A 21,898-nucleotide genomic window follows, 5' to 3' on the forward strand; every position below is an offset into this window, starting at 1 on the left:
GAAGAACCGCAGCCCTCGGAGCGCCGGGAGGCTGCAGCCCCTCCACTGAGCGGGATACCCGGTGATCCGACTTGAGTGAAAGCTTCAGTGATTTTAAAGTGCTCTCCCCACTGCCCTGCGCACATCCTAGCCTTGCTCTTCTGACCATGTCGGTTTCCCCCCAGTTTGGCCTTACACATAATTTCTTTTAACTCCTTCCAAGCACTCCCGTGGTGCCATTTCTGCCTCCTGAAATGCCCTGCTTTGCTCCCTCCGTAGTGCCTCAACGTGTCTCCTCCTCCACCTTGCAACCCTGCTTTGCTGGCTCTGCACTTCTGTCTCCCATCTCTCTGGTAGCTCCTAGTTTTACTGTTGCTGTCTTCGGTGCTATAAACTCCTTGTGCTCTAACTTAGAGCCAGTGAAGCATGCAGTGCACACTCAGTGTTGTATACGCAGGCCATTACCCTGCAAGTGCGTCTCAATTGCAGCTCAGCTTTGAACTCTCTCTTAACAGCTTTTACTCTGCGAGATTAGAACCTCCTATTCCCTGCAAGCCTATTTAGAGACAGATAAAATGCCAGAACTCTGGCTTTATTTTAACTTTCTTTTCCTGTGTCCCAGTCGTCTAATCTTTTCAGTGCAGAGAACTGGGGAGTTTCCCTAAAAAAGCACTTTTATTGTGTACTTTCCAAGCTATCTGCACCTTGTAGCCCTGAAGAAGGGTGAGGAACCATTGCGGTCTCCCAGATCTTTGCAAACAGCTAGAAATTTTGGAGGTCTTGCCTGGCCCCCGGGGCTGGTGTGTCTCCTTTAGCCCCAGCGAGCAGCCCTTGGGCTTGGAGGGAGTTGGGGAGAGCTGCCGCCCGCTGGGGCCGCCTGCGCTGCTGGGCAATGCGGACGTCATTAAGGTAAGATAGGATGGCGCCCTAAATAAGCAGTCAACATAAAGTAGGATGGTCACCTGAGGAATGGGTCTGGGGCAGCAGAGATCCCTTCTGGCATCTGTCTCACAGCTGCTTCTTCTCTTTTACAGTGCGCTGCACACCAGGATCTCCTCTACGGCCCATCGAGTGACCAGCAGCTATGTCCAAGGCACCTTAGACATTCCTCTCCTCACCAAAACTGTGGGCCAGTGCCTGGATGAGACGGTCCAGCGGTTTCCTGACCGCGATGCCTTGGTGTTCTGCCGGGACGGGGTTCGGAAAACATTTGCTCAATTCAAAGAGGAAGTGAGTGCCGAGTTTGCTTGTCAGATACTGCATGCCAAGAGGTAACAGCAGTGGCAGGCAGAGCCGAGGAGTCCAAAGGGAATTCAGCAGTCAGCCGAGCAAGCAGCTAGGCTCCTCCTGCCTGGACTCTCGTCCTGGTTCTGAGCACCTCCAGTGAACATCTGGGTGTGGCCGTGCTTGTCTTCCTCATGATTGCAAAGTCAGCAGGAGACAGAGTATTTGCAAAGTGCTTGCTGTATATCGCAGGTCGAACTTTCATACTTAATAATTCAGATGCTGGTGATAATTTTGTAAGAGCGGAGTTGTGGTTTTTTTCAGCTTGACTCAGCTCTAGCTCTTGTATTAGTGAAGACTCTGATGGGACCCAAGTATGTAGAGCTTTCTAGTTCTAGTGCAAGTGAAACTGTAAATGAAGTCATGGATTTGATCCCAAAGGAGAATACACAAATCTGTGGGTATATCCATGCGTATGTCTGTCTGTATGCGTGTAGAAACGCATATATGTGTATTCTGAATGGAGGAACAATGTTTCAAAGAAAACAGATGGAAAGCTTCCATTAATACACAATATGATCTTGAATAGGTAGAATTGGTTTGTGGGTTTTTTCGTTTGTTTTGTTTGTTTTTAGATTTACTAGTGTTTTGTTTAAATCCATGTAGATAGATAAAACTAACAAAGTCCACCATAATTTAAAAAGTAAACTATAACTCAGAACTAAGCTGGAACTCATATCTCCTACAAGGTAGATTTCATAATGATAATTTCATAAATTCATTTGACAAAATGATGAGAAGATGTAAGAACCATTCTGAAAACCTTGGAATTTATACATGTGCACACACATGCAAAATCTTGCATCTTGCAAAATAAAATAGTGATCCCAATGTAGTGGCTGAATTCAAATTCATGAGGATAGGAACCCAAATCTGTATTGGTCAAAAATCTTTTCCTACTATTCCCTTCATCTGCGATGTTTCAGAACTCTGCAATATTTGCAGAATGGAGGCAAACTTGTCTCTGTACATAGGCCAAAGACACAAATAAGGCTTAGTCCTATTTCGAGTTTAATGAAAAGGAAGACGTTAAATAGCCCTTCATTGGACAATAATTTATTTGCAAATGCTTGTAGGTATTTGCCTATCATGATTCCTTCCTGCTTTTCTTTATGGTTCTGAATTTGCTACTTTTATTCAACTTGCTGAATAGAGACCAGTCTGTTCTGACACTCAGAAACCCTGTTCTTCAGAAAAACGATCTTGGTGCAGCAATAAGCCAACACTGTGCTGTAGAGGTACATTCAGCCTGGTTTCACTTGTTAAGATTATATTTTTCTCCCCGAAAGTATTGCTGAAAATGTCTATCCCCCGATGACCCCCTGTTCGTGAGCTTCCTACCAAGCCCCAGGCACTTGTCCTGTGTTTTACAGGTAGACCAGGCAGCAGCTGGACTTCTGGCTCTCGGCCTGAAGAAAGGAGACCGCCTGGGAGTGTGGTGTCCTAACAGATACGAGTGGGTTCTCATGCAGTTTGCCACTGCTCAGGCAGGAATCATCCTGGTAAGGAACCTGCCGCATCCGAGTGTGCGGGTCTTTAGCTGTAGGTTGGGAAATGATTCTATGTAAGCAAAGATATAAATGGAGATTTTGAAGAATGATTTTTTTTTGACTGTGTTTGAGCAAAATGTTTCTGAAGTCAATATTTAAGCAAGACTTGTGTAGCCCTTCGAGTCTTCATCCTGCAGTACCTAGGAAAGCAGAGACAGAGCTGAGATGAAGGAGCAGCAAGAAATTGGTTGCTGTGAAATGTCTTCAGCCACTGATGACAAATCTTAGCCTACAGGCTACGGCCATTTTTACGTAACATGCTGATCTCAATTGCTTTGTGATGCAAAATGCTCATTTAATAATCTGCTTCAAGCTGCATATGCCGAAAAGCCATTTTCCTGTGATAATATCACCTGGCAACTCAGTGAAATGTCTCTTGTTTAGACAGCGCCCTGTGGGTAGGAGTCTGCTTTATCTTCCAGGATATTTTCTTAATCATTTTTCATCTTGATGTCCGATAAGAAACATTGATAGATAGAGTGGATGTGCCTGGCTCCATGTAAAGCTGATTGTGTAACTCAGCCCCTGGGACCAAAACTGCTTCTGCTGAGAGCTGCACTGGGGGAGCCGGTATTTTGCTTGTTTTCCATTAGGAAATCTAGCTTGCCCTTGAGTTCTGGGTGTCTTTGGTTTCACAGATTGAATGTCTGCCTTGGAAAAAGGAGACTTGGTTTCTCTTCTCATCTTTCTTGCAGGTCTTTGTCTCATGCAAATCTCTTCCCTTTTTTTTAATGGTATTTAGCAAATATTTCTTGTGGTGGTGACCTCTTAGTTCTGCATGTCAGACATGGAGAGAGGTTTTTAATGCAGCTCATTCCGGGGAGGACTTATCTTGCAGTATGTGTTGGTGAAGAGTCTTTTCAAGGCAGCATTAACTCTGATTAACCCTCTGTTTTCTCTCTGTTCAGGTATCTGTGAATCCAGCGTATCAGGCTGCTGAGCTGGAGTTTGTGATCAGGAAGGTTTGTATGGCTCTGTTTATGCAACTTGATTCATTATGAGAACCCTGAAAAGCAGCAGTCTGCTAAAGGCAGAGGATAGTTGGGGCATGATAGAGATGAACTCCTGCTTAAACACTTGGGCACATCACAGGGAGTGAGGAGAGCTGGCTGGAGAACAAGGACTGGTGGTGGCCATATAAAGGGAGCACCACCGCCCAGTGACCAAGTGTGAGAAGAAGTGACCACTTCAGTGGTCACTTTTGGTGCCATTTCCAATGGCTGCCACTCTGCCACTTGACAGAGAGGCTTAATCCTTCATGTTCTTCTGCTCTCTGCCAAAAATCATTTACTGCCAATATTATGCCAATAATAATCATACCTGCCAGTAATCATTTACTTGGGGAAGAGGAAAGTACAGGAGCTAAACATCTACCCAAGAGGGTGATGGCCAGGACAGCAGAGACGATGTAGGAGAACAGTATGACTACAATCACTCAGGGCAACATCTATTTTAGATCAGTTCTAACTTGTCCATACTCATAACCAGCCTCTGGCCATATCAGTCTGTTCTGGAGCGAGACCACGAGCAGCTGCTGCCTGCAAGAGCCAGGCCAGGCCATGCTGCCTTCCCTGAAGTCTGGAGCAGAAATCACAATCTTCAGTTTTACTCCTGAAAATGGAAAGGAGGAAGGCTCAAAGTGCCACCGTACTGGCAGCTAGATTTCTCCTCCCCAGATACGTCCTAGGTTTTGCTGGCCTGGCACCAGTCCTAGGTTTTTGCCACTGTTTGACATCTTGCTGCTGTCTGATCAATACTGCGTGTGTCGCTCCCATATACCTGCCTGGGTTTCTGGGTTCAGTGGCAATGTGCAGAGCACAGATCAATTGGAACTGGGGCAGAATTTTTAGCCCCAGTAATGGTGAATTCAGGCAACTAAACACTTAGCCCCAGGATTAATTTTTAGTCGTTAAGAGGCTTGTCTGGTTGCTCTGCTTTAAATCAAAAGTTAATATTGAAGAGCTGGAACTGCTTCTGGGTCCTTCAGCACCATCCTTATTTGTGCTTTAGTTAGACAGAAATGGAAAGTTTCTAGCAACTGAGAGAGATTTTTCTCTTGCATCAGGGCCTCTGGAACTTGCTTGTTGGGCTGCAGTTTGAACTCCCATTTCACCCTTCATTTGATTCTCTTCTGGCAGTCTCCCCATTGTCCTTCCTATCTCCATGCATTAAAACCAAAAGTGCTTTCACTTCCCACCGTGGTGTCTCCCTGCTTCTCATACAAGGTGGATAAGGCTCAGATATCCCACAGTCAAAATGAAATGGTGACGTCCACCTGTTCCTAGAATAGCTGGCAAAGGACAGTTTTCATGTTGACATGGTACTTGCTGTTTGTGTTTGGAATACAAGCTTTCCTGTCTCTATTCATGACTTTCGTTTGGTACGTCACTCTTGAGACAACAGTAGGTGGCTTTTCTTCCAGTGAGACTTGGCTTTTGTTTTGATTTCCCTGTTTTTATGACAGATTTTTTTCTCTGGTTTTGTGCTCTGGTATAAATGTAGGGTAATCCCAGCAAAGCTCCTGCTTACTGATAGGGTATGAGTCAAGGGCTGAATGTGCTTCAGGTTCCTTGGGAATTGCACATGCCTTCTCCACGCTTGCTCCTTGGTATTCTTGAATTACCTTGTAGCTTTGGCACTGGGGTCTCTGTTTTTATCTCATCCCTTCTTCTCAGGTGATCGTATTTCCTTATTGCACAACTAAAACCCTGCGGGCTTTCAGGCTGTGCCTGCTGGACCTGCCAGCCCGGCCAACCCCGGGCTCCCAGCAGCAGCCTCCCTCCCTCTGCTACACACAGCACCAAATCCTCAATACTCATTCCTCTATTCCTGCTGTTGTATTTCCAGGCCTTTGCATCAGCAAACACATCGTGGCTTTTGTATTACAGGTCCTTTGAAGAAGGGTCTATTGCCAATCAGGTTGGCACCACGTAGAAAATGCCTGGTTAGAGAACCGTTTCTCATGCAACATCTGCCCAGCAAACTCCTCTCCTCAGACAGCATCTGTTTTGCAACGCTAGTTGAATGGAATCAGAGTCTGAAGTGACTAACAGTGAGAAGTTAACGCCCCAGATATCCCAGAACTGACATATTCTCCAGAGTTTCTGGCAGATGGTTCCAGTAAACAAAGCAAATGTTTGTCTTCCCTCCTGACAAACCCCAGAGGATACTTAGAAATAATTTACTGTTGTAGCCTTAGTCTTCTTATTTCACGGACCTTGGGAAAATGAAGAAAACGAATGAGTGACTCATTTCTGTAAATAGTTTATATGACAAGAATGCACTTTTAGACGATGAAAGCAATTTGCAAATCTGGATCAAATTCAGCATATCAGCTCTGCTGAGAAGTCTAAAGAAGCCTTTGGAATAATTAGCATGCTTTGTTTCAGTGTTATGTAAATGAATAGTTGAATGAAAAATGTTTTACTTTTCAGAATTGCTAAAACTCTTGGAAGAGGTTGAAAAAGCTTAGAAAGTTGTACTTAAATAAATAAATAAAAAGGCTTGGCTTGTCATGAGAGGCAGGCTTTAGGTTTCCTCATTTGGCTGAGGTTCCGCAAACATTCTCATTTCAGATAATTCAAATTAGAAACTTCTTCACGTATTTTTTTTCTGCCTGGCCTTTGTGTTAGCACTGGGGCTGTCTGAATGGCTGTGCGCTGTGGCTCCTGCAGGGGAGGCGTTAGAAAGATTAGCCTGGAGAGAGGCCATTGCATCACAAGTTCACGGACACGGGTCTCGGGAAAATTCCCATGAAATGTTTGCCTTCCTGTGCCAGCATGGCATGAGCGCCAGTGCTCGAGGCTGCTCCGAGCACAAACCCCGTGTGACTGCTGATGAATTTCTATCTCCCTTCGCAGGTCGGCTGTAAGGCGCTGATGTTTCCCACACAATTTAAAACACAGAAATACTATGATATCCTAAAGCAGACATGTCCCGAGCTAGAGAAATCCAGCCCAGGGGGAATAAAGAGCAAAAGGTGAGTTAGGAACATGTGTCCTCTTTTCACTGATCTCCTGGCTGGGTCCTGCCTTGGGTCCCCTTGGTGCCTATCGCAGGTCCCTAGCGGAGGAGGGACCCTGGCAGATCCCTCTGTATTTAGGATCTTTTTCCCTGGCAAGGGAAGCTTGCAGTCCCTTTGTGGACCTAGGGCTGAGAAGGGTGTGTGTAACTGCTCCCCAGGCCCAGGATCCAGCGCAGATGCTGTATTGGGCAGTGCCCATGCACTTCCTCGAGCTCTGGTGATCCCAGCCCCTCCTGCTCCTGCAGCACAGATCCCAGCTGCTGCCTGATACGTCTGGGCGTCGCTTGGGATTTAGCCATCAATCAAAGGGGCCTTCATGGGCGTTCAGCTCAGCTGAACGTTTTGGATGTAATTCCAGATTCCTCCCCTGTAACAGGGATTCTGGATTTGAGGATAGATGTAAGAGGAATCCTTGGATGTTTGTGCCTTGCGCGAATCTGCTTTTTGTTGTGTTAGGTAGTTGGGTTTCATCTGAGGAGAACAGGTTTGCAGCCCCAGAGGTGTTCCTGACCAGCACACAGCTGGCCAGGCAGTTCACTGCTTGAACTTTTATCGCTGTCCATGTTTTTCTTTTTACCAGGCTGCCCGACTTATCCATTGTCATTATGGTGGACTCCAGGCTGCCTGGCACCTTCCACATGAGCGAGGTGATGCAGGCTGGGGACAGCAGCCATATGAAGCAGCTAAGAGCCCTGCAGCAGACCCTGTCCTGCCACGAGCCCATCAACATCCAGTTCACTTCAGTAGGTGCTCCTGGGCCTTGGGCTTGGCTCCCTCAGCATTGGTGCAGAGCATCCCTTTGCCTTCTGCCTCCTGAGACCAATCTTGGTTCCATTTAATTTCAGACCTCTGGTGTAGGGTGGAGAAAGTGTTTTAGGACTTGTCCCTTACATCTGCCATTCGTTGCCAAGGGCAAATGAAGGTAAAGGGTGTCACGTGGAGGGGGAATAAAAAAAGATGAAGATTCCCAAGTCTGAATGGAGAATAAAGTGCAAGATCATCAGAATCTTTGCCTGGGAAATTGTGCCAAAGAACCCCGTGCCTCATGCTCTGAATGGATGGTATTATCTACTCAGCTATATTGTATGTTCGTGTTCCAGGGGACAACGGGAAGCCCAAAAGGAGCCACCCTCTCTCACAGAAACATCGTGAATAATGCGAACCTGATCGGCATGAGGCTGGGCGTCTCGGAGCAGGTGGGTGTTCCGGTGGGAACGTGGGGCTGCGTCGGCGCTCCGGGGAGAGCAGGGATGTGGGGAGGGCTGGCGCGGGGAGGCCGGGCGTTTGGCTGCAGGTGCTATGGAGGGATAGGAGTGCATTAAAGAGCAACCGTGTGGATACAGAGAAACAGAAATTCTCCTCAGCTTGGGTTTGTTCACTTTTGGTGTTGCTGGTGGGGTTTTTTGTATGTTTGTTTTTGTTTCTTTTTTCTTTTTGTAACAAACAGCTTGAGCTTTGCAGGTAGCAAATTTCCTCAGATGAACACGGGCATAGCTTAAGAACGGAAGGGCATACAGTCCAAAAGTTTCTCTGTGTTCTTCCTTCATGGTGTTTTTTTATTTTTACTGAAATTGAAGTGTTATAAATAAATGAATAAAAACATATTTATGTTACCATTTTGTGGGAAACAAGATTGTGAATCACTTTCCATTTTGGTGACTGTTCATTTCAGACAGTTATGAGACTGTAAAGGTTAGCTTTGAATTCTGTTGAATGAGCTTGTAAAATCTGTTTTGCATAAGTTCATTTCATGTCATGTATGCAGTCTCATTAATCTTATCAGGATACGTACGACCTAGTTGCTGACGTTTTCTATTTCCAGTTCCTTTTAAAAATCATTAAGGGCAAATATTTCCCTTTGAAGTTCCAAAGTAGTTTATTGTAACACAATTGCTTTGATCCAGAAAAGAACATGGCTTGTTTCAATCAGTCTTCAGAGCCTTTAGCGTTTTTTAAAAAACAAAATAATATTATAAGCATGTGTCAGACCTTGCATGGTGTATATTTGATACCTGTTGTAGCAGTGCAGCTCTTCTGGCATGTCATGAAATAATGTGGAAGTAAAATCAGACTGAAAAGTCCAACATGTAAATGACACTGCAGAATTCCAGAATGAAATTTTGACATGAAAAACTTTCTAAGCAGTTTTTATGGAATGCAAGAACTGCCAGCAGTAGTGTTCCCACCTAAGGGGAGCAAAGATGAACGTTAAATTTCCAGCAAGTTGTAAATGAAGCGGTTCCTGTGTTCGGAGCCGCATGCTCCAGCTGTGGGTGTGCTGAGCACAGGCGGGAAGGTCTCGTTCCTCGCTGACGTCTCTGTTCGCCTTCGTACCAGGACTATCGGATCGGCATCCCCGCTCCCCTCTACCACTGCCTGGGCTCTGTGGGAGGCTGCATGGTGACCGCCCTGCATGGCTCCTGCTGCATCTTCTCATCTCCCAGCTTCGAGGGAAAGGCTGCACTGGAGGCAGTGTCGAGAGAGAAGTGAGTTTTTGTGCCTTTTGCTGTAGAAGAGTTTGGCATTGCCTGGTGGTGCCACCATGTCTCTGGTGCCTGAGCACTGCTCGCGTCCTCTTCCCTCCCGCTGCGGCACACGCGTGTTGTCTGGGGCACGTGTGCTCCACATGCACCTTGTAAAACACAGGTGCTGCCATTGTCTGTGCAAGCACAGACAGTGATGCACAACACGTCTGCTGCCCCTCCTCTGTGCCACCGTCTCGGTGGCACCAGCTGCAGTGAGAAGTGAGGCATTAAGTCACTTCTATGCCAAGCTCTAACTCTTCACTTTGTCTTTTCCCTTCCTTAAGATGCTCCTTTCTGTATGGCACTCCAACCATGTTTATAGATATGCTCTCCCAGCCAGACTTCAACTCCTACGACTTGTCGTCCCTGCGGGGAGGTAAGCCTGACACCCCAAAGGGAAAGAGCAAAACGCTGAGAAATTGGGGATTGCTGGCTCCCCTCCGGGAGGGAGGTCACCAGGGGGTTGTTTATGCCTTAAACTTTGAATTCCATGTTTTTAGCACTCCCCTAAGGGAAGGAGCCTTCTGGTTTGTTTGCAACGGAGGCTGCAGCGCTCCGATACCAGCAGCCGCCGCCGTGCGGCAGCAGGCACGTACGTGTGCTATAGGGGCTGCCCAGAGCCTGCGGCAGAGCTGGGCAGCTGGGGACCCTGACCTGGAGCGTCCTGCCCCTTTCTAAAAACACTCATATGGATTGCAGTGGAAAACGTGGGGCTTCTCTTATCGTGGACGGCCTCAGAGACAGCTGAGCACAGCAACTGAAGCAGGGAGATCCCCTGTGCTGCCCTTTAGAGGCAACTGCAACACCTAGAAAAGATGGTGCTGGAGCACAGAGAGGCACATAGGCAGATATTGGATCGTCTCTGTTATGTGGGAAATGATCCTGTCTTGCCTCATTCCGCAGAAAAGCATATGTAGCACTCACTGCCTTCCTAGGACATATTTGAACAGGGGAAAATGTGATCTGCCCTCTCCCTGAAGGCCTGGTCTCCTCAAGGCAGGAAGAAAGCTTCTTACTTTTGTCATGGTCTATGGGAGTGTTTTTGTCCTGTAGGAGTTTTGCCTGTTTCTGCTCTGAATCTTTCCTTTTCTGGAACCACAGCTTGCACTGAGGTTGCGCTATAGAGTTTATTTTCCTCACAAGTGAACTCTGCCAGCCCTTGATTCATACAGGCAAACTGGCCTTACTGCTGCAGTGTTTGTTTCTAGAATAACTAGGGCCCACATCCATAAAAATAGAGTATTTCGACAGGAACCAGTGTATCCCAAAGGTCTTGCCAGCATTTAGATGTGGGAGCACAGAACCTCCTGAAGAAGTGCTCCTCTGGAGAGATGGTCTCCAAGACAATTCTTTCTCTCTTCCTTCCAGGAATCATTGCAGGTTCCCCTGTTCCCCCTGAAATCATGAAGATGATTATGACAAAAATGCACATGCCGGAGATTGTGGTGAGTCCCTCCCTGGTTGCTGCATTTTGTCCTGCTGAGGCCCTGCAAATGCCTCTGCATGCCATGGTGACAAGCACCCCCTGAGCTCCAGTGGCCAGGGGTGACGGGATCACGGCCACGAGGCCGTGAGAGGATAGAGCGTGGCTGGGAGGACAAGCTGGGATTCTGCTGGGTAGCTGCAGGGTCTCAGGAGGGAGGGAAGGTGTTACCTTCCGTGCTGCAGGCTGAGCTGCTGTTGATGTGTCTCCAAGTTTGAAAACCTTTCTGTTTCCTCACTGTACATGCTGCAAGGATGAATTATTATGGAAGAGGCATTTCTGATCCGTTTGGTGTGAGTGGATGCACACGCTCGTTTTGCTGTGGAACTAGCAGGTTTCTCTCACCCCCTGGATTGCACGCAGATGTTAACCCTTGTGCACGCTCCATGTGAGACCCTGAGCATGAGCACGGCAAGAGCCACCCCTGCAGCTCCGGGGGAGGCCTGCCCCGCTGCAGCGTGTGCTCGTGCTCCGTGGCATGTCCGTGCACCCTCAGGCCTGCGCATGAGCCTCGGCATGTCCTGCATGTGCCAGGGGACAGGACACCAGTGAGCAGGTCCCTGGGACTGGGGTGACACATGTTGTAGGAGGTGGACAGCTGGGGTGTCACAGGTACCTGCTCATCTGATGTCTGACTTTACTCTTCAGGAGTGTGTGTCTGTGCATGAATGAGGAAGACAGAAAAGGCTTTTTTTGTTTTGCTTTAAAGGAAATGAATTGGGCCTCAGTGCCATGCTGGGTGGGAATGCTGAGGAAGCAGACTGTTGTGGTGGATAAACACACAGGGCTAGGAGTCAGATTGCGCCTGCTGTTGTTGGCAGATCTGGACCTTGCCAGTAGCAGGAGGTTTCCAAGGATGACTCTGTGCTCTGGAATGGACTTGGGGAGCCCAGGGCATCTGTCCTGGAGCAATCTTGGGGAGAGCCAGGGTTTTTCCTAGACATGAAGCAATTGATGCTGATTTCAAAACACCAGGGACAGCTCTGGTACCTTTCCCTGGATTCAGCCAGGTGGCAGCCACCTCTCCTTATAGCAGGCCTGTGTTTGGCCCCACAAAATATCTTCAGCCATTACTATGGTGGCCAATATGCCAGACAGCAGTAGGTGTCTTGCATATTCCTGCTTTGCAAAAGGCACAATAATAAAACTCTTCTCTCCTGAGCAATCACCCTGCCCATAGGATAAGGACTAAGTCTATATTTGTACCACCACTCACGTTACTTCTGACACACCAGCTGTCAGACAGACGCAGGGAGACTTGTTGAATTCATCTTTGCAGCAAGAGCTTTATACAGAAGATGTACATAAGAAAATATACAATTTGGTTTCTATATAGGAGACAGAGGAGGTTTCATCCTCTTAAAGGTCATTTACAGTCAGTTACAGAGGAATAAATATATATATATTTATATAACTCTTTAGGATAAAAAAACACAGTTAAGTTGAAACTGTGGTATTGTAATAGCCATGACAATAAACCACAGTCATCCTGGTGCGTCCTGCCCCATCCTCTGGAGTGTGGGCAGAGAGGAGGAGGGGTGCCCAGGCAAGGCCACGTGTGCACACCTCCTCCTGGACATCTATGCGTCTTGCTAGACCCCCATAGTGAGAGGGGAATCCGATTCAGATTGCTTTGGGGTCAGGGTTTCCCAGTACTGCTTCTCTTAGAGATTTCCAACTGACCTAGAGCAACTGCTCCCTTTCGGAACGAACGCGGAGCTCTCTCAGGACTGCCTGGACGTTGCTTCAGCTATCGTGCTCAGCCCTGACCTGCAGGGATCCTCTCCGTGGTGGCAGAGGAGGCTCTTTGCATGGGTTGAGCCCATGGGCTTTCCGGATTGAGCGGCTGGGGCCGGGCTGTGGGGAATGCTCCTACCTCCCCACTCACTTCCACTCTGTTGGAAGGGGAGAGACAGAGACAACGTGGTTGATCGGGGGTGTGGGTTCGGCTGCCTCTGTGAAAGATGACTGTGTTTTACCGGCATTGTCTAGGTTAGCTTGTCTTAGTATGGTCATGCATAGTTTAGTTTTTAAAAATGCCTCTTTTAAAATATATAGATGTCGAAAAAGATTGAAAAGGTGGATTCCATCCTGCAATCAGCAGAGAAGCGGGGATTCGGAGGAGGCTGGAGGTGTTTGGATATATCAGAAACGTATCCTGACAGGTAGGAGAAGCTTAAGGAAGGACTCAGAAGAAGTCAGTAGTTTTCTGATGGTTGAAGTGACCGGTCACCAGGACAGGCCATAGCAGGGCCTGCTAGGAAACAAAAAAAAAATAAACAGAAGAAAGAAACTCACATTTAATGCGTTTAAGGGCTTTTTCCAAACAAACCTTCACCTAAAAGGCGGTCCCTGAACAGTGACCCAAATCATTGGTAGTCCCAAAAATATATATCCCAATAACTGACAGCTGAGAAAGCTGCCTGGCTCTGAGATGCCTGAGTGAAATCAGAGAGGCTGAAGGTACCTCATCATCCTCAGACTTGTGTCTGGAGTGGGTTTCCATACCTGCATTTTGGTACACACACCTGAAGGTAATCAGCCCTGCCTTTTGTACAATGAACAGTTCAATGTTTCAGTAAAAACTGTCAGCTTATTTAGGAGTGTTGCATGGTGGGTGCTATACAAAAACCAGGTAACATTCTTTTTTTACTTTCATAATGGAAGAGTGAATTGGGATTTAGTTTAGGCAGGGAGAGAAGAAAATTGAGAAGGGCCAGGACTGTAAATAAAATATATTTTCAGTATTGTGGTTTATAAAACTGAATTTTTTCCATCCTTAGTGCGGAACTTTACCCGCCCTGTATGGAACGACTGGTATTTCCATTTCCAGTCCATAAAACCTCTGGCACTACAAGAGAAATAACCGCTTTAGGAAGGAGCAGAGCAGCTGGCATCATCCCTGACATTTTGGGCATAAATCTACTTTCTCCATCCTGTTATGCATATCCCTAATGAATTGGGGAGCAAATGGCCATAAATGGACTTCAGGCTTCTGTCTAGTCCCTTTTATTAGGAAATGGCATTGTGACAACTCTTGTTCCTACAGTGCAACACAGGGTCATTGCACTTTACCTTTCCTGTGGGCACAAGCCCGCAAGCTCGGAGGCTCATCCCGAGCTCTCTGGAATGCATGCGAGCTTCTGCGCTGGTGCTGGGATGGGGAGCAAAACCAAAATGCCTGCAGTGCTGACAGCTGCGGCCTCTTCTAGCCGGTGTTCTGCACTTCATACTCCTAGCAGCTCTCAGCTGTTGAGGGTGTTTGTGTGATATTCTTGCACATCTGGTGTTTGGGCTGACAGATGTCAGCAAGTTCATGGCTCAGAGGAGAGTCAGCCCTTTCTCCTGCATTGCCTTCTGGCCCAGAACACCTTATTCAAATAGTATTTACTGTCTCAAACCTCTCTCCTCTGGGACATTCGAGGCACAAGCCCTTGTTTTTAAATACCTGAGTGTCTTGAATGGGGATTTGTACTTGTTGACAGGTAAGTGCTGGCCTGGGAACGGCTCCCTATGGAAGATACCTGGGTCCAGCTTTCCCTGCAGTGCCGTGCCCTGGATTTCAGGCCAGGCCTGGGAGGACCTGTACCAGGACGCGAGCGCGTCCGGAGCGCTGTGGCCTGAGCTCTTCCTGGCCAGGACTGCTGTCGATGCCCCCTCCTTGGAGACAACGCCGTAACCATCGGTTTCTGCAGACGGCCTGTGGGTTCTGGCTTGGCAGGTGGTTTGGATCTTTATAGCTTATACCAGATTTAAAGGAGGGGCCAAAGACCAAACACCTCCAAACTGTTGGAAAATTAAGTGTGTGTGATCCCTGCTCAGGATAGGAATGCATCAAACCCACCCTTTTTTGACACCTAATTCCAAGTTGTGCCCCTGCTTGCTCCCCAATGCCTGTCTCTCACTGTTTTATGGGGTTGACTTCACCCCACTTGCTCAGGCAGATCCTCTCTCCATGGTATTATTGCCAAGGAGATGGAGCGGTCCTAGTGAAGGCCTCGGCAGGCCCACGCGTGAACCCTATGGACCCAAACCTCAGTGTCACCGAGACGGTCCCGCTAACGTAGGGGACGTCAGGGTTTGCTGGAAGCGGCGCCCACCTTACGTGCTTAGTGGCGGCTGCCCTTCTTGGACCTCTTGGTGGGCAGCTTGCAGGTGCGGAGCGCGGCGGTGTCGCGGATGGGCTGTCCCCGGTACTGCGCCGGCGTGGAGCAGCTCTCGTCGGCGCGGGTGCGGTTGCCCTTGAGCCACCTGCGGCAGCACGGAGAGGGGCGCGAGCTCGCGAGGCGCCAGCAACAGCCCCGCGCGGAGAGCCGGCGCCGAGGGGAACGTGGAGGGGCTGCCCCTGCCCACGCAGCCCCAGGGGGACGCCCGCCACGCGAAAGCCCACGCAGGAGCAGGGGCCGCGCGGGAGGGCTCTTACTTGCGCAGATGGGCCAGCTGGCAGTTGCAGTGCCAGGCGTTCCTGGACAGCGTCAGCGTCTCCATCTTGTCGAAGGGGAAGTTGCGCGGCAGCTGGCTCAGGCGGTTGTTCTCCAGGTGCGCCGTCTTCAGCGCCGTCACGCCGGCAAACGCGTTCTCTGCAAACTGGCGCGCACAGGGTCGGGGTTTCACAGGGAAAGGTACATGTTAGAACCCCTGCTAAAACCTCGCTTCCTCTGCTGGAGACTGCTAGCAGCACTGATGTGGAGAGAGCCAGAGAGCACGAAAGGAGGAGAGGCGGCCAGGGGAGCTGTGGGGCAGCAATGGGGCTGGTGGAGCTGCCCACCACAGGGCTGCTCCTTGCAGCCGCGTTCCTAAACGCAGCGGAGCCTGGCAGCCCGCTTTGTTTGTGAACCGCGCTTCTCCTTTCTAAATGAGGATATTTTATAGGGATAATCCTTTCCAGGGCTGGAAGTCCTCCCAGTGCCGCTTGCTTCTCCGTGCTGGACCTGGTGAAGGAGGGAGTGTTTGTGGCGTCTGAAGGGCCTGTGGACTTTGGCAGTGCCCAGTGGCTCCGAGCGGAAAGTTACACTTGGCCCCAGAGCAAGGTAGAGACAGCGAGGCCGTCTCCAGCGCCTCGGCCTCTGCAGTGTCTCTTTCCCTGTGATTTTGGGGTTGTATGCTGCAAGATGGGTGTTTCCAGAAGTAACAGGTGGGCTTTAAGGGAGCTCTTCTGCTTCATGCACTCAGAACAGGAGCTCCGTGCAGCAAAGAAAGATCAGCTGTAAGCCCTACTTTGCCACCCTCTCTTCCTTAGGCCTCATATCTAGCTTTTCTTAGGCCATAGTTGCTTAGGTTGGCAATCTTCCTCTTGAAAGCATCAACACAAACCTCCTTGGATGTGATGAGTTAGCGGGAGGGTTGTTGACAAAGCACAAGCTTCCCTTGGCCATGGCAAAGCCTTCCTGCCCTTCTGAAGCCGGGGAACGCTTTGCCAGCAGCGCGAGGAGATCCACCGGGTCTATGTGAAACTCCTCCGAGGAAGGACCTGCACTTCCATTTCTGGCCAGAAGCTCACGCGTTCAGTCACACTGCAGACATGGCCATCAGGGTGTGTGCAGGCTCTCTTGAGGCTAAAAAACCTTGACAGCAGAAACATTTTCAGCTGTGAACTTTTGTGATCTTCCAAATTAGGCAATGTTGGATAGGATTATAGTTTTTCTAAGAGTCTCCAGAGTGCCACACAATTACCATTGGAAAGTTAGCAGTTTTGTCCTCTGTGGCCCAGGTCTGACCTGACCTTGGTAGGGTTTACTGCCTTTTAAATGAGATATGAGTCTTATCCTTGGCTACTTACATTGCCCAGGGGGACTGAGGCACTTCTGCAGCAAGGGTGTTAGCCTGGACACCCTGGCTACGGCCTGGTTTGGATGAGGACTTTCTGCCCCAGCTTCTGACCTCCGTGATCTCATGACAGGAGTCAAGATCTGCTGGTAACAGCTGCAGTGCGTCTTCCCAGCGTATGTATTTATAAGGAATTTGGGGGATTTCCCAAGTGAAAATCACTATTTAAATGGAGGATTACTGTTGTTGTTTGCTTTCTCTGGCAATGCCTGAATTTCTTTTGCAGTGGGTGTGTAGTAAGGGATATACTTACAACTCTCAAGGACTGAATTTCCGTGTTTCTTTTTGATTTACAGCTTGCTCACTGAGAGGTGTTCCTGTAAGTGTCCGGTACGAGTCTGTGATGCGGGCAGGAAGGACTGTGCATGGGGAAACTGTGTAGCCTGGGAGGTGCAGAATGGCCCAAGAACTCTTCTTGTGCTGTAGGAGTGTGACTTCAAACTGGAATACCTTCAGGTGAAATAGTTCTGCACTTGGTCAGCTCTAAAATCTTGCAACCATACAGGGAACAGCTAAGGACTGTATTTTTATGAAGGAAAAATAGCTGTAATCAAGATAGCAGCAGCATTTGGAGTATTCAGTAGTGATTTACTAGGTCATATTGTTCCTATGATTGTCATCTAACAGTGCAAAGTTGATTTACAGGTCATTTGGATAAAAGGCTTCCTGAAGGTTTGAAGAGAAAACTGAGCAGGTATGAGAGCTTTTTGTTCTGGGGAAAAATAAATAATCCCTAAAGCTGTAACGGCCACCTCAGTCAGAGTTAATCTAGTAAACTGGTGTCTTTCTGAGATACAGGGGAGGAAATGGGCTGCAGAAAAGCCCTTAAAGGCGGCATCTCTAGGTAGTCACTGTAGAGGAGGCTTTGTTTCTATGGAGAAGTGATAACTGATTTTCTGTTTAGTCCTTAAATCCTTATGCAAATCCCTGCAGTGTCGCTGGGATCTTAGAGTCCTTTCCACTGTCTCCTACAGAGAAACACTTAACTGTCTGCCTTACAGTGCTGTGCTGAGTTCCTCAAACTGTGATGATCCCAGAGGTTGTTTGGATTAGAAGATTAGCAAGGAAGGAAGGTATTCTGCTTGCCTGGGCAGAGGCCATGCACACCATCAAAAAGGATCGTGTGCATCTAGCTAGAAATCTTGAGGGTGAGCAGAATAAGGATTAATAGATACTAATCAAGCTCTGTTCTTATACGGTCTTCCAGTTGACTGGATCGTTCCTACCAAAGACTGGATTTGCACAGGCCGAGTTTTTCAAAGGCTGCTTTAATGGAATTAAGGATACTTCTGAGCGTTCCAGCGTCATGGGTTAGCCACAAGTACATCTTGTACCACACTTAAACTGCAAACTCTTGACTTGTGTGTGATGTAGGTGCCTAGAAGCTGAGTCTCTCAAAAGTGACGTGATAGCATGTCTAAATATCCACTGTATGAGGGTCTTCTTTTGGGTGGTCGCTGTGAAAGTTATAAATGTTGAGTTTGGCTATTCCAATCCTGAGAATGGACAAGAGCTCAAACATGGACAGGGTGGTACTAGAGTGTTAGTGTCGTTCTCCACCTGGACAAGCTGTAATTCTAGTTTCTGAGCCTGGCATTTTGGGATGCTGCATTCCCATTGAAAATGCCATGCTGTTACTGGCATCTTTCAATAGGTCTCTCCTTTTTTTCACAAGTGATCTGTTTAACCCTGTGAGGCATTTTGAACTGCTCCCTCTTTGCTAAGAAATTCCCTTTTCATCGCAACTGCTTGTCCGTGGTCAGTTTGGCTTTGCCTCGAGCTGCTACCCTGCCTTACCTGGATGTGCTTTGTCTGTTTTGCACTTCCTAGCAAAGGATCATCCCAGGGAGAACTGTTCTGCACCCTTTTTTTTGCAGCCTTGCACAGTACATGTAGGACATGAGGCTGCCATAAATGCTGCCCTTCTTGTCCTGTGTTTGTTTCCATGCCTGCCCTGCTGCCTGGCATTTCAGGGGTCCTATTTCCAAGTGGCTCTCCGAGTGTGATGCTTTACGCTTTTCCTTATGGAAAAAGGGGGCTGTTTTGCCAGGATACCTGCATGTCCCTCCTCCTCTCCGGTAGGAACAGGGCCCCTTTGTAAGATGCTGCAGGAGTTTCTCTGCGAGTGCATCAATAAACAAACCTTCCTTTATAACACGCCGAGTGGGAAGGCATGGGGGAGGCGAAGGTTCGTACCTGTGTGAAAGGCGCGAGTGAAACTGCTGCTATTCCTGAGCCCTCGCGAGGAATCGCTCCCTCCTGGGCAGCACCAGGTACCCAGGCTGAACTGAGGGAGCACAGTTCAGCTCTGCAGGGTGCCGTGCCCTTCCGCGCCCTGCGTCCAAGGCACGTGCTTGCTTCATCCTGTGTCGTGTGTGGGATGCTGGAGGGTTGCTAATTGTCCTGGAGCATCCCAAATACCTTTTGGATAACCTGCAGCTCGGGAGGGAACACGACACTTTCCAAGGAGTTTGGTGATCCCCAGATAACTTGGTTTTGCACAAAGCAGCCCAGCTGAAGGCTAGAGTGTTCCTCCCTCGTCTCGCCCCTCGCTTTGGCCCTGACAGGGGCTGCCAGCTGGCTCGTGAGGCCAAGGGGAAGCCTGGATCCCCCCCGCTGGGGAACGGCCGGGGAACGGAGGGCTCTGAAAAGAAGGGAATCGAGCCCTCTGTTACTTATCAGAAGCAAAGAGGGGACTCACCTTCTGCAGCTTCATGTTGTCCAGGTGGAGGGTCTGCAGGTAGCGCCCGAAGGACTGGAAGGCGTTGTCAGGGATGACCTCGATGGGGTTGTGGGAGAGCTTCAGTTCCTCCAGCACCCTCAGCTTGCTCATTGCGTTCACAGGGTAGCTGCTCAGCTGGTTCTTGTCCAGGTGGAGGACAGCGAGGTTTTCCACATCTTCCAGTGCCCCAGGCAGGAGGTTGGTGAGGGAGTTGTCGGAGAGGTAGAGCCAGCGCAGGTCTTTAGCACCGTTGAAGGCCCCTGGTTTCAGCTCCCGGATTTTATTGCTGCCTAAGTGCAGGATAAACAGGTTGACCAGAGGGGAGAGGAGTCCTTTGGGCAAGTCTGGGATCTTGTTCTGGTCCAGGTACAGGTAGGTGAGCTCAGACAGGTCGTCAAAGGCTCCCGACTTTATGACGCTGATCTGGTTGTCGCTGAGATAGAGGTAGACCAGGCTCTTGAGCCCGCGGAAGGCTCCCGTTGAGATCTCCTTGATGCGCGAGCCCTGCAGGTGGAGGGACACCAGCTTCTTCATGTCCCGGAAGCCGTTGGTCGGCAGCACGGGGAAGTTGTTCTTCTGCAGGTTGAGGAGCCGCGTCTGCTCGGGCACCTTGGGGATCTTGCGCAGCCCGGCGTTGTCGCAGATGACGTGCTGCAGGTCCCCGCCGTGGCAGTGGCAGCTCGGGGGACATGCCTGCAGGACGGAGGCGAGGCACGCCAGGAGGCTGAGGACACTGAGGAAGAAGCCTGACCGATTCATGGTCAGATCTGGAATTAGTGTGGCAGGAAGGGAAACAGCAGCAGGAGGAGGAGGAGAGAGATGGTTGGGAGAGAGAGAGTGACTGGGTTTGCAGCATGCTGAACACAGCCCTATTTATAATGTTATTAAAAAACAAAATCCCTTCCCACAAACCGCAGGCAGCAGCCAGTTGGAAGCAACCGACGTTGGGAACTTACTGTGAGCTTAACCCCTTGGCACCAGGCAGCGGAGCGTCCTCCGTCCCGCCCGGCCCCGCTGCAGAGGGGCTGAGCACGGGGTACTTTTCCTCTCTGCAACACGGAGGCCAGCGGTCGGGAAGAAGAGGTGCAGAGTCGCTCAGTGCCCGCTGAGCTGAGCATGCCGGGTTTATCGGCGGGGTGGGAGAGCCCGTTGCTCCCAGGCTGGCAGTGTTGGGATGCTGCAATGGGGAGCGCGGCTGCGCATCCCGGGCGCCCGCGCGGGAGCTTTGCTCAGACTGCTGGGCTCTGCGTAAATCCAGGCCCAGGAGAAGCATCTCCGCCCGCGGGATGCAGTTCCTGGGGCTCTGCCTCCGTCCTGAGCAGGGCCTGGAGAGCTTGGGAGCGGGAAGGGCCATGCCAGTGGCTGCCAGCACTGTGCTGTGCTCGCAGCGCAGAGTTATGGTGCAGGCTTTGCAGATCCGGATTGTACCAGGGAGCTGGCCGAGAAAGCGAGTTGAGAGATTAGTTTTTTTTGTCCTATGACCCAGCAGCCCATGAGACATCCAGAGGTGGCCCGAGGACAGCGGTGGGGCCCAGGCTGGCGGAGGCGCAGCCGGAGGACAGCGACGCTCTGCGTGGTGCCACGATCCTGCGGCGGGTGCTGGGGACAGGGACGGGTGTTGGAAGCAAAGCAGCGGGATCCGCGGGGCTGTCCCGAGCAGCCGCGTTACCCGAGGGGGTGTCCCCTCCTCCCGGAGCAAGGGCCAAAGCACAGCCGTGAGCCTGGGTGCCACCGCTGCGAGCGCCGGGGGAGCTTCCCAGCCAGGCCGGGCTTTGGAAGGGAACATTTGGAGCTGGTTTCCAGCCAGGTCCTGGCTGCACGAAGCGCTGAGAGGCAGCACATAACTGCGAGCGTGTGGAGCACCGCACTTGCTGGCCGCGCAGCCCCGGCGGAGCTTGTGCAGGGCGAGACAGCCTCGAGAAAGGCAGGAAATCCAAGGGCTGCCTTGGGACACAGAGCAGCTTATTCGCCGCGATGTCTGGGTTTTTCCATTGTTGCGAGGAGGAGTGAGGCCGCGGCGCTGAGCATGCGCCAGACGGGGTTATGCAAACGGCCTGGCAGCGCGCGCCGCGCAGATGTCACTTTGAATGGTCTCCTTATGCATGACTAACCTGGGGGGAGAGAGGGCTTCTGAGCGGGAGTGTGGGTTCCGCCGAGCCCGCGGGGCGCACGGGCCTGGCCCGCTGGTGATGTAACGTGGGACCTGCGTGCAAACCAGGCCGTGTGAGGCCTCCAGCACTGGCATGCTGCGCCCTGCAAGCTCCTCGGCATGGAGTGAGCCCCTGCGTGCTCTCCTGAGACCTGCTGTTGCTGCAGGAGCTGCAGCTCCTCCTGCGCTGACCCGCCGCGGCGCTTCCTGCTGTCCTTTCTGCAGTCTTTGCAACGCTTTGGTCACAGCAATCCCACCGGGGGCTTTTGCTTATGCCGAACCAAGAGATTCAGCAGCCACCCCAGTGCCAGGGGTGGTGGCTCCCAGATCTCCTGCTTTCCTTCCTCATCCCTCTG

At 50.1% G+C, this 21,898-nt stretch overlaps 2 protein-coding genes across 2 annotated transcripts in view; one reads left to right on the forward strand and one right to left on the reverse strand.

Moving 5' to 3' along the window:
• ACSF2 (acyl-CoA synthetase family member 2) overlaps positions 1-21,898 on the forward strand; it is a 34,878-nt gene that overhangs the window by 4,460 nt on the left and 8,520 nt on the right. Inside the window, exons 2-10 of the mRNA XM_088538132.1 lie at positions 1,014-1,209; positions 2,637-2,765; positions 3,722-3,775; positions 6,674-6,792; positions 7,418-7,580; positions 7,938-8,033; positions 9,175-9,323; positions 9,647-9,738; positions 10,731-10,807. Of these exons, the coding sequence (XP_088394258.1) occupies positions 1,014-1,209; positions 2,637-2,765; positions 3,722-3,775; positions 6,674-6,792; positions 7,418-7,580; positions 7,938-8,033; positions 9,175-9,323; positions 9,647-9,738; positions 10,731-10,807 (1,075 nt within the window). The remainder of the gene's footprint in view (positions 1-1,013; positions 1,210-2,636; positions 2,766-3,721; positions 3,776-6,673; positions 6,793-7,417; positions 7,581-7,937; positions 8,034-9,174; positions 9,324-9,646; positions 9,739-10,730; positions 10,808-21,898) is intronic.
• Positions 12,809-20,187, reverse strand: CHAD (chondroadherin). The gene is made up of 4 exons (XM_010216024.2): positions 19,373-20,187; positions 15,269-15,432; positions 14,951-15,096; positions 12,809-13,099 (listed from the first exon to the last, which is right to left on the reverse strand). The coding sequence occupies exons 1-3, from the start codon at positions 20,150-20,152 to the stop codon at positions 14,955-14,957; spliced, it is 1,086 nt and encodes a 361-aa protein (XP_010214326.1). The 5' UTR covers positions 20,153-20,187; the 3' UTR covers positions 12,809-13,099; positions 14,951-14,954.

Source organism: Tinamus guttatus, unplaced genomic scaffold (genome assembly GCF_059628265.1).
Source record: "Tinamus guttatus ecotype Peru unplaced genomic scaffold, ASM5962826v1 Tinamus_guttatus_pri_ptg000045l, whole genome shotgun sequence".
Taxonomy (NCBI): domain Eukaryota; kingdom Metazoa; phylum Chordata; class Aves; order Tinamiformes; family Tinamidae; genus Tinamus; species Tinamus guttatus.

Coding starts and splice junctions, on each gene's coding strand:
- CHAD (XM_010216024.2), bottom strand. CDS start 20,152: ATGAATCGGTCAGGCTTCTTCCTCAGTGTCCTCAGCCTCCTGGCGTGC. Junction 15,433..19,372: donor ACAACATGAAGCTGCAGAAG/GTGAGTCCCCTC, acceptor TGTGCGCGCCAG/TTTGCAGAGAACGCGTTTGC. Junction 15,097..15,268: donor CAGCTGGCCCATCTGCGCAA/GTAAGAGCCCTC, acceptor GTGCTGCCGCAG/GTGGCTCAAGGGCAACCGCA.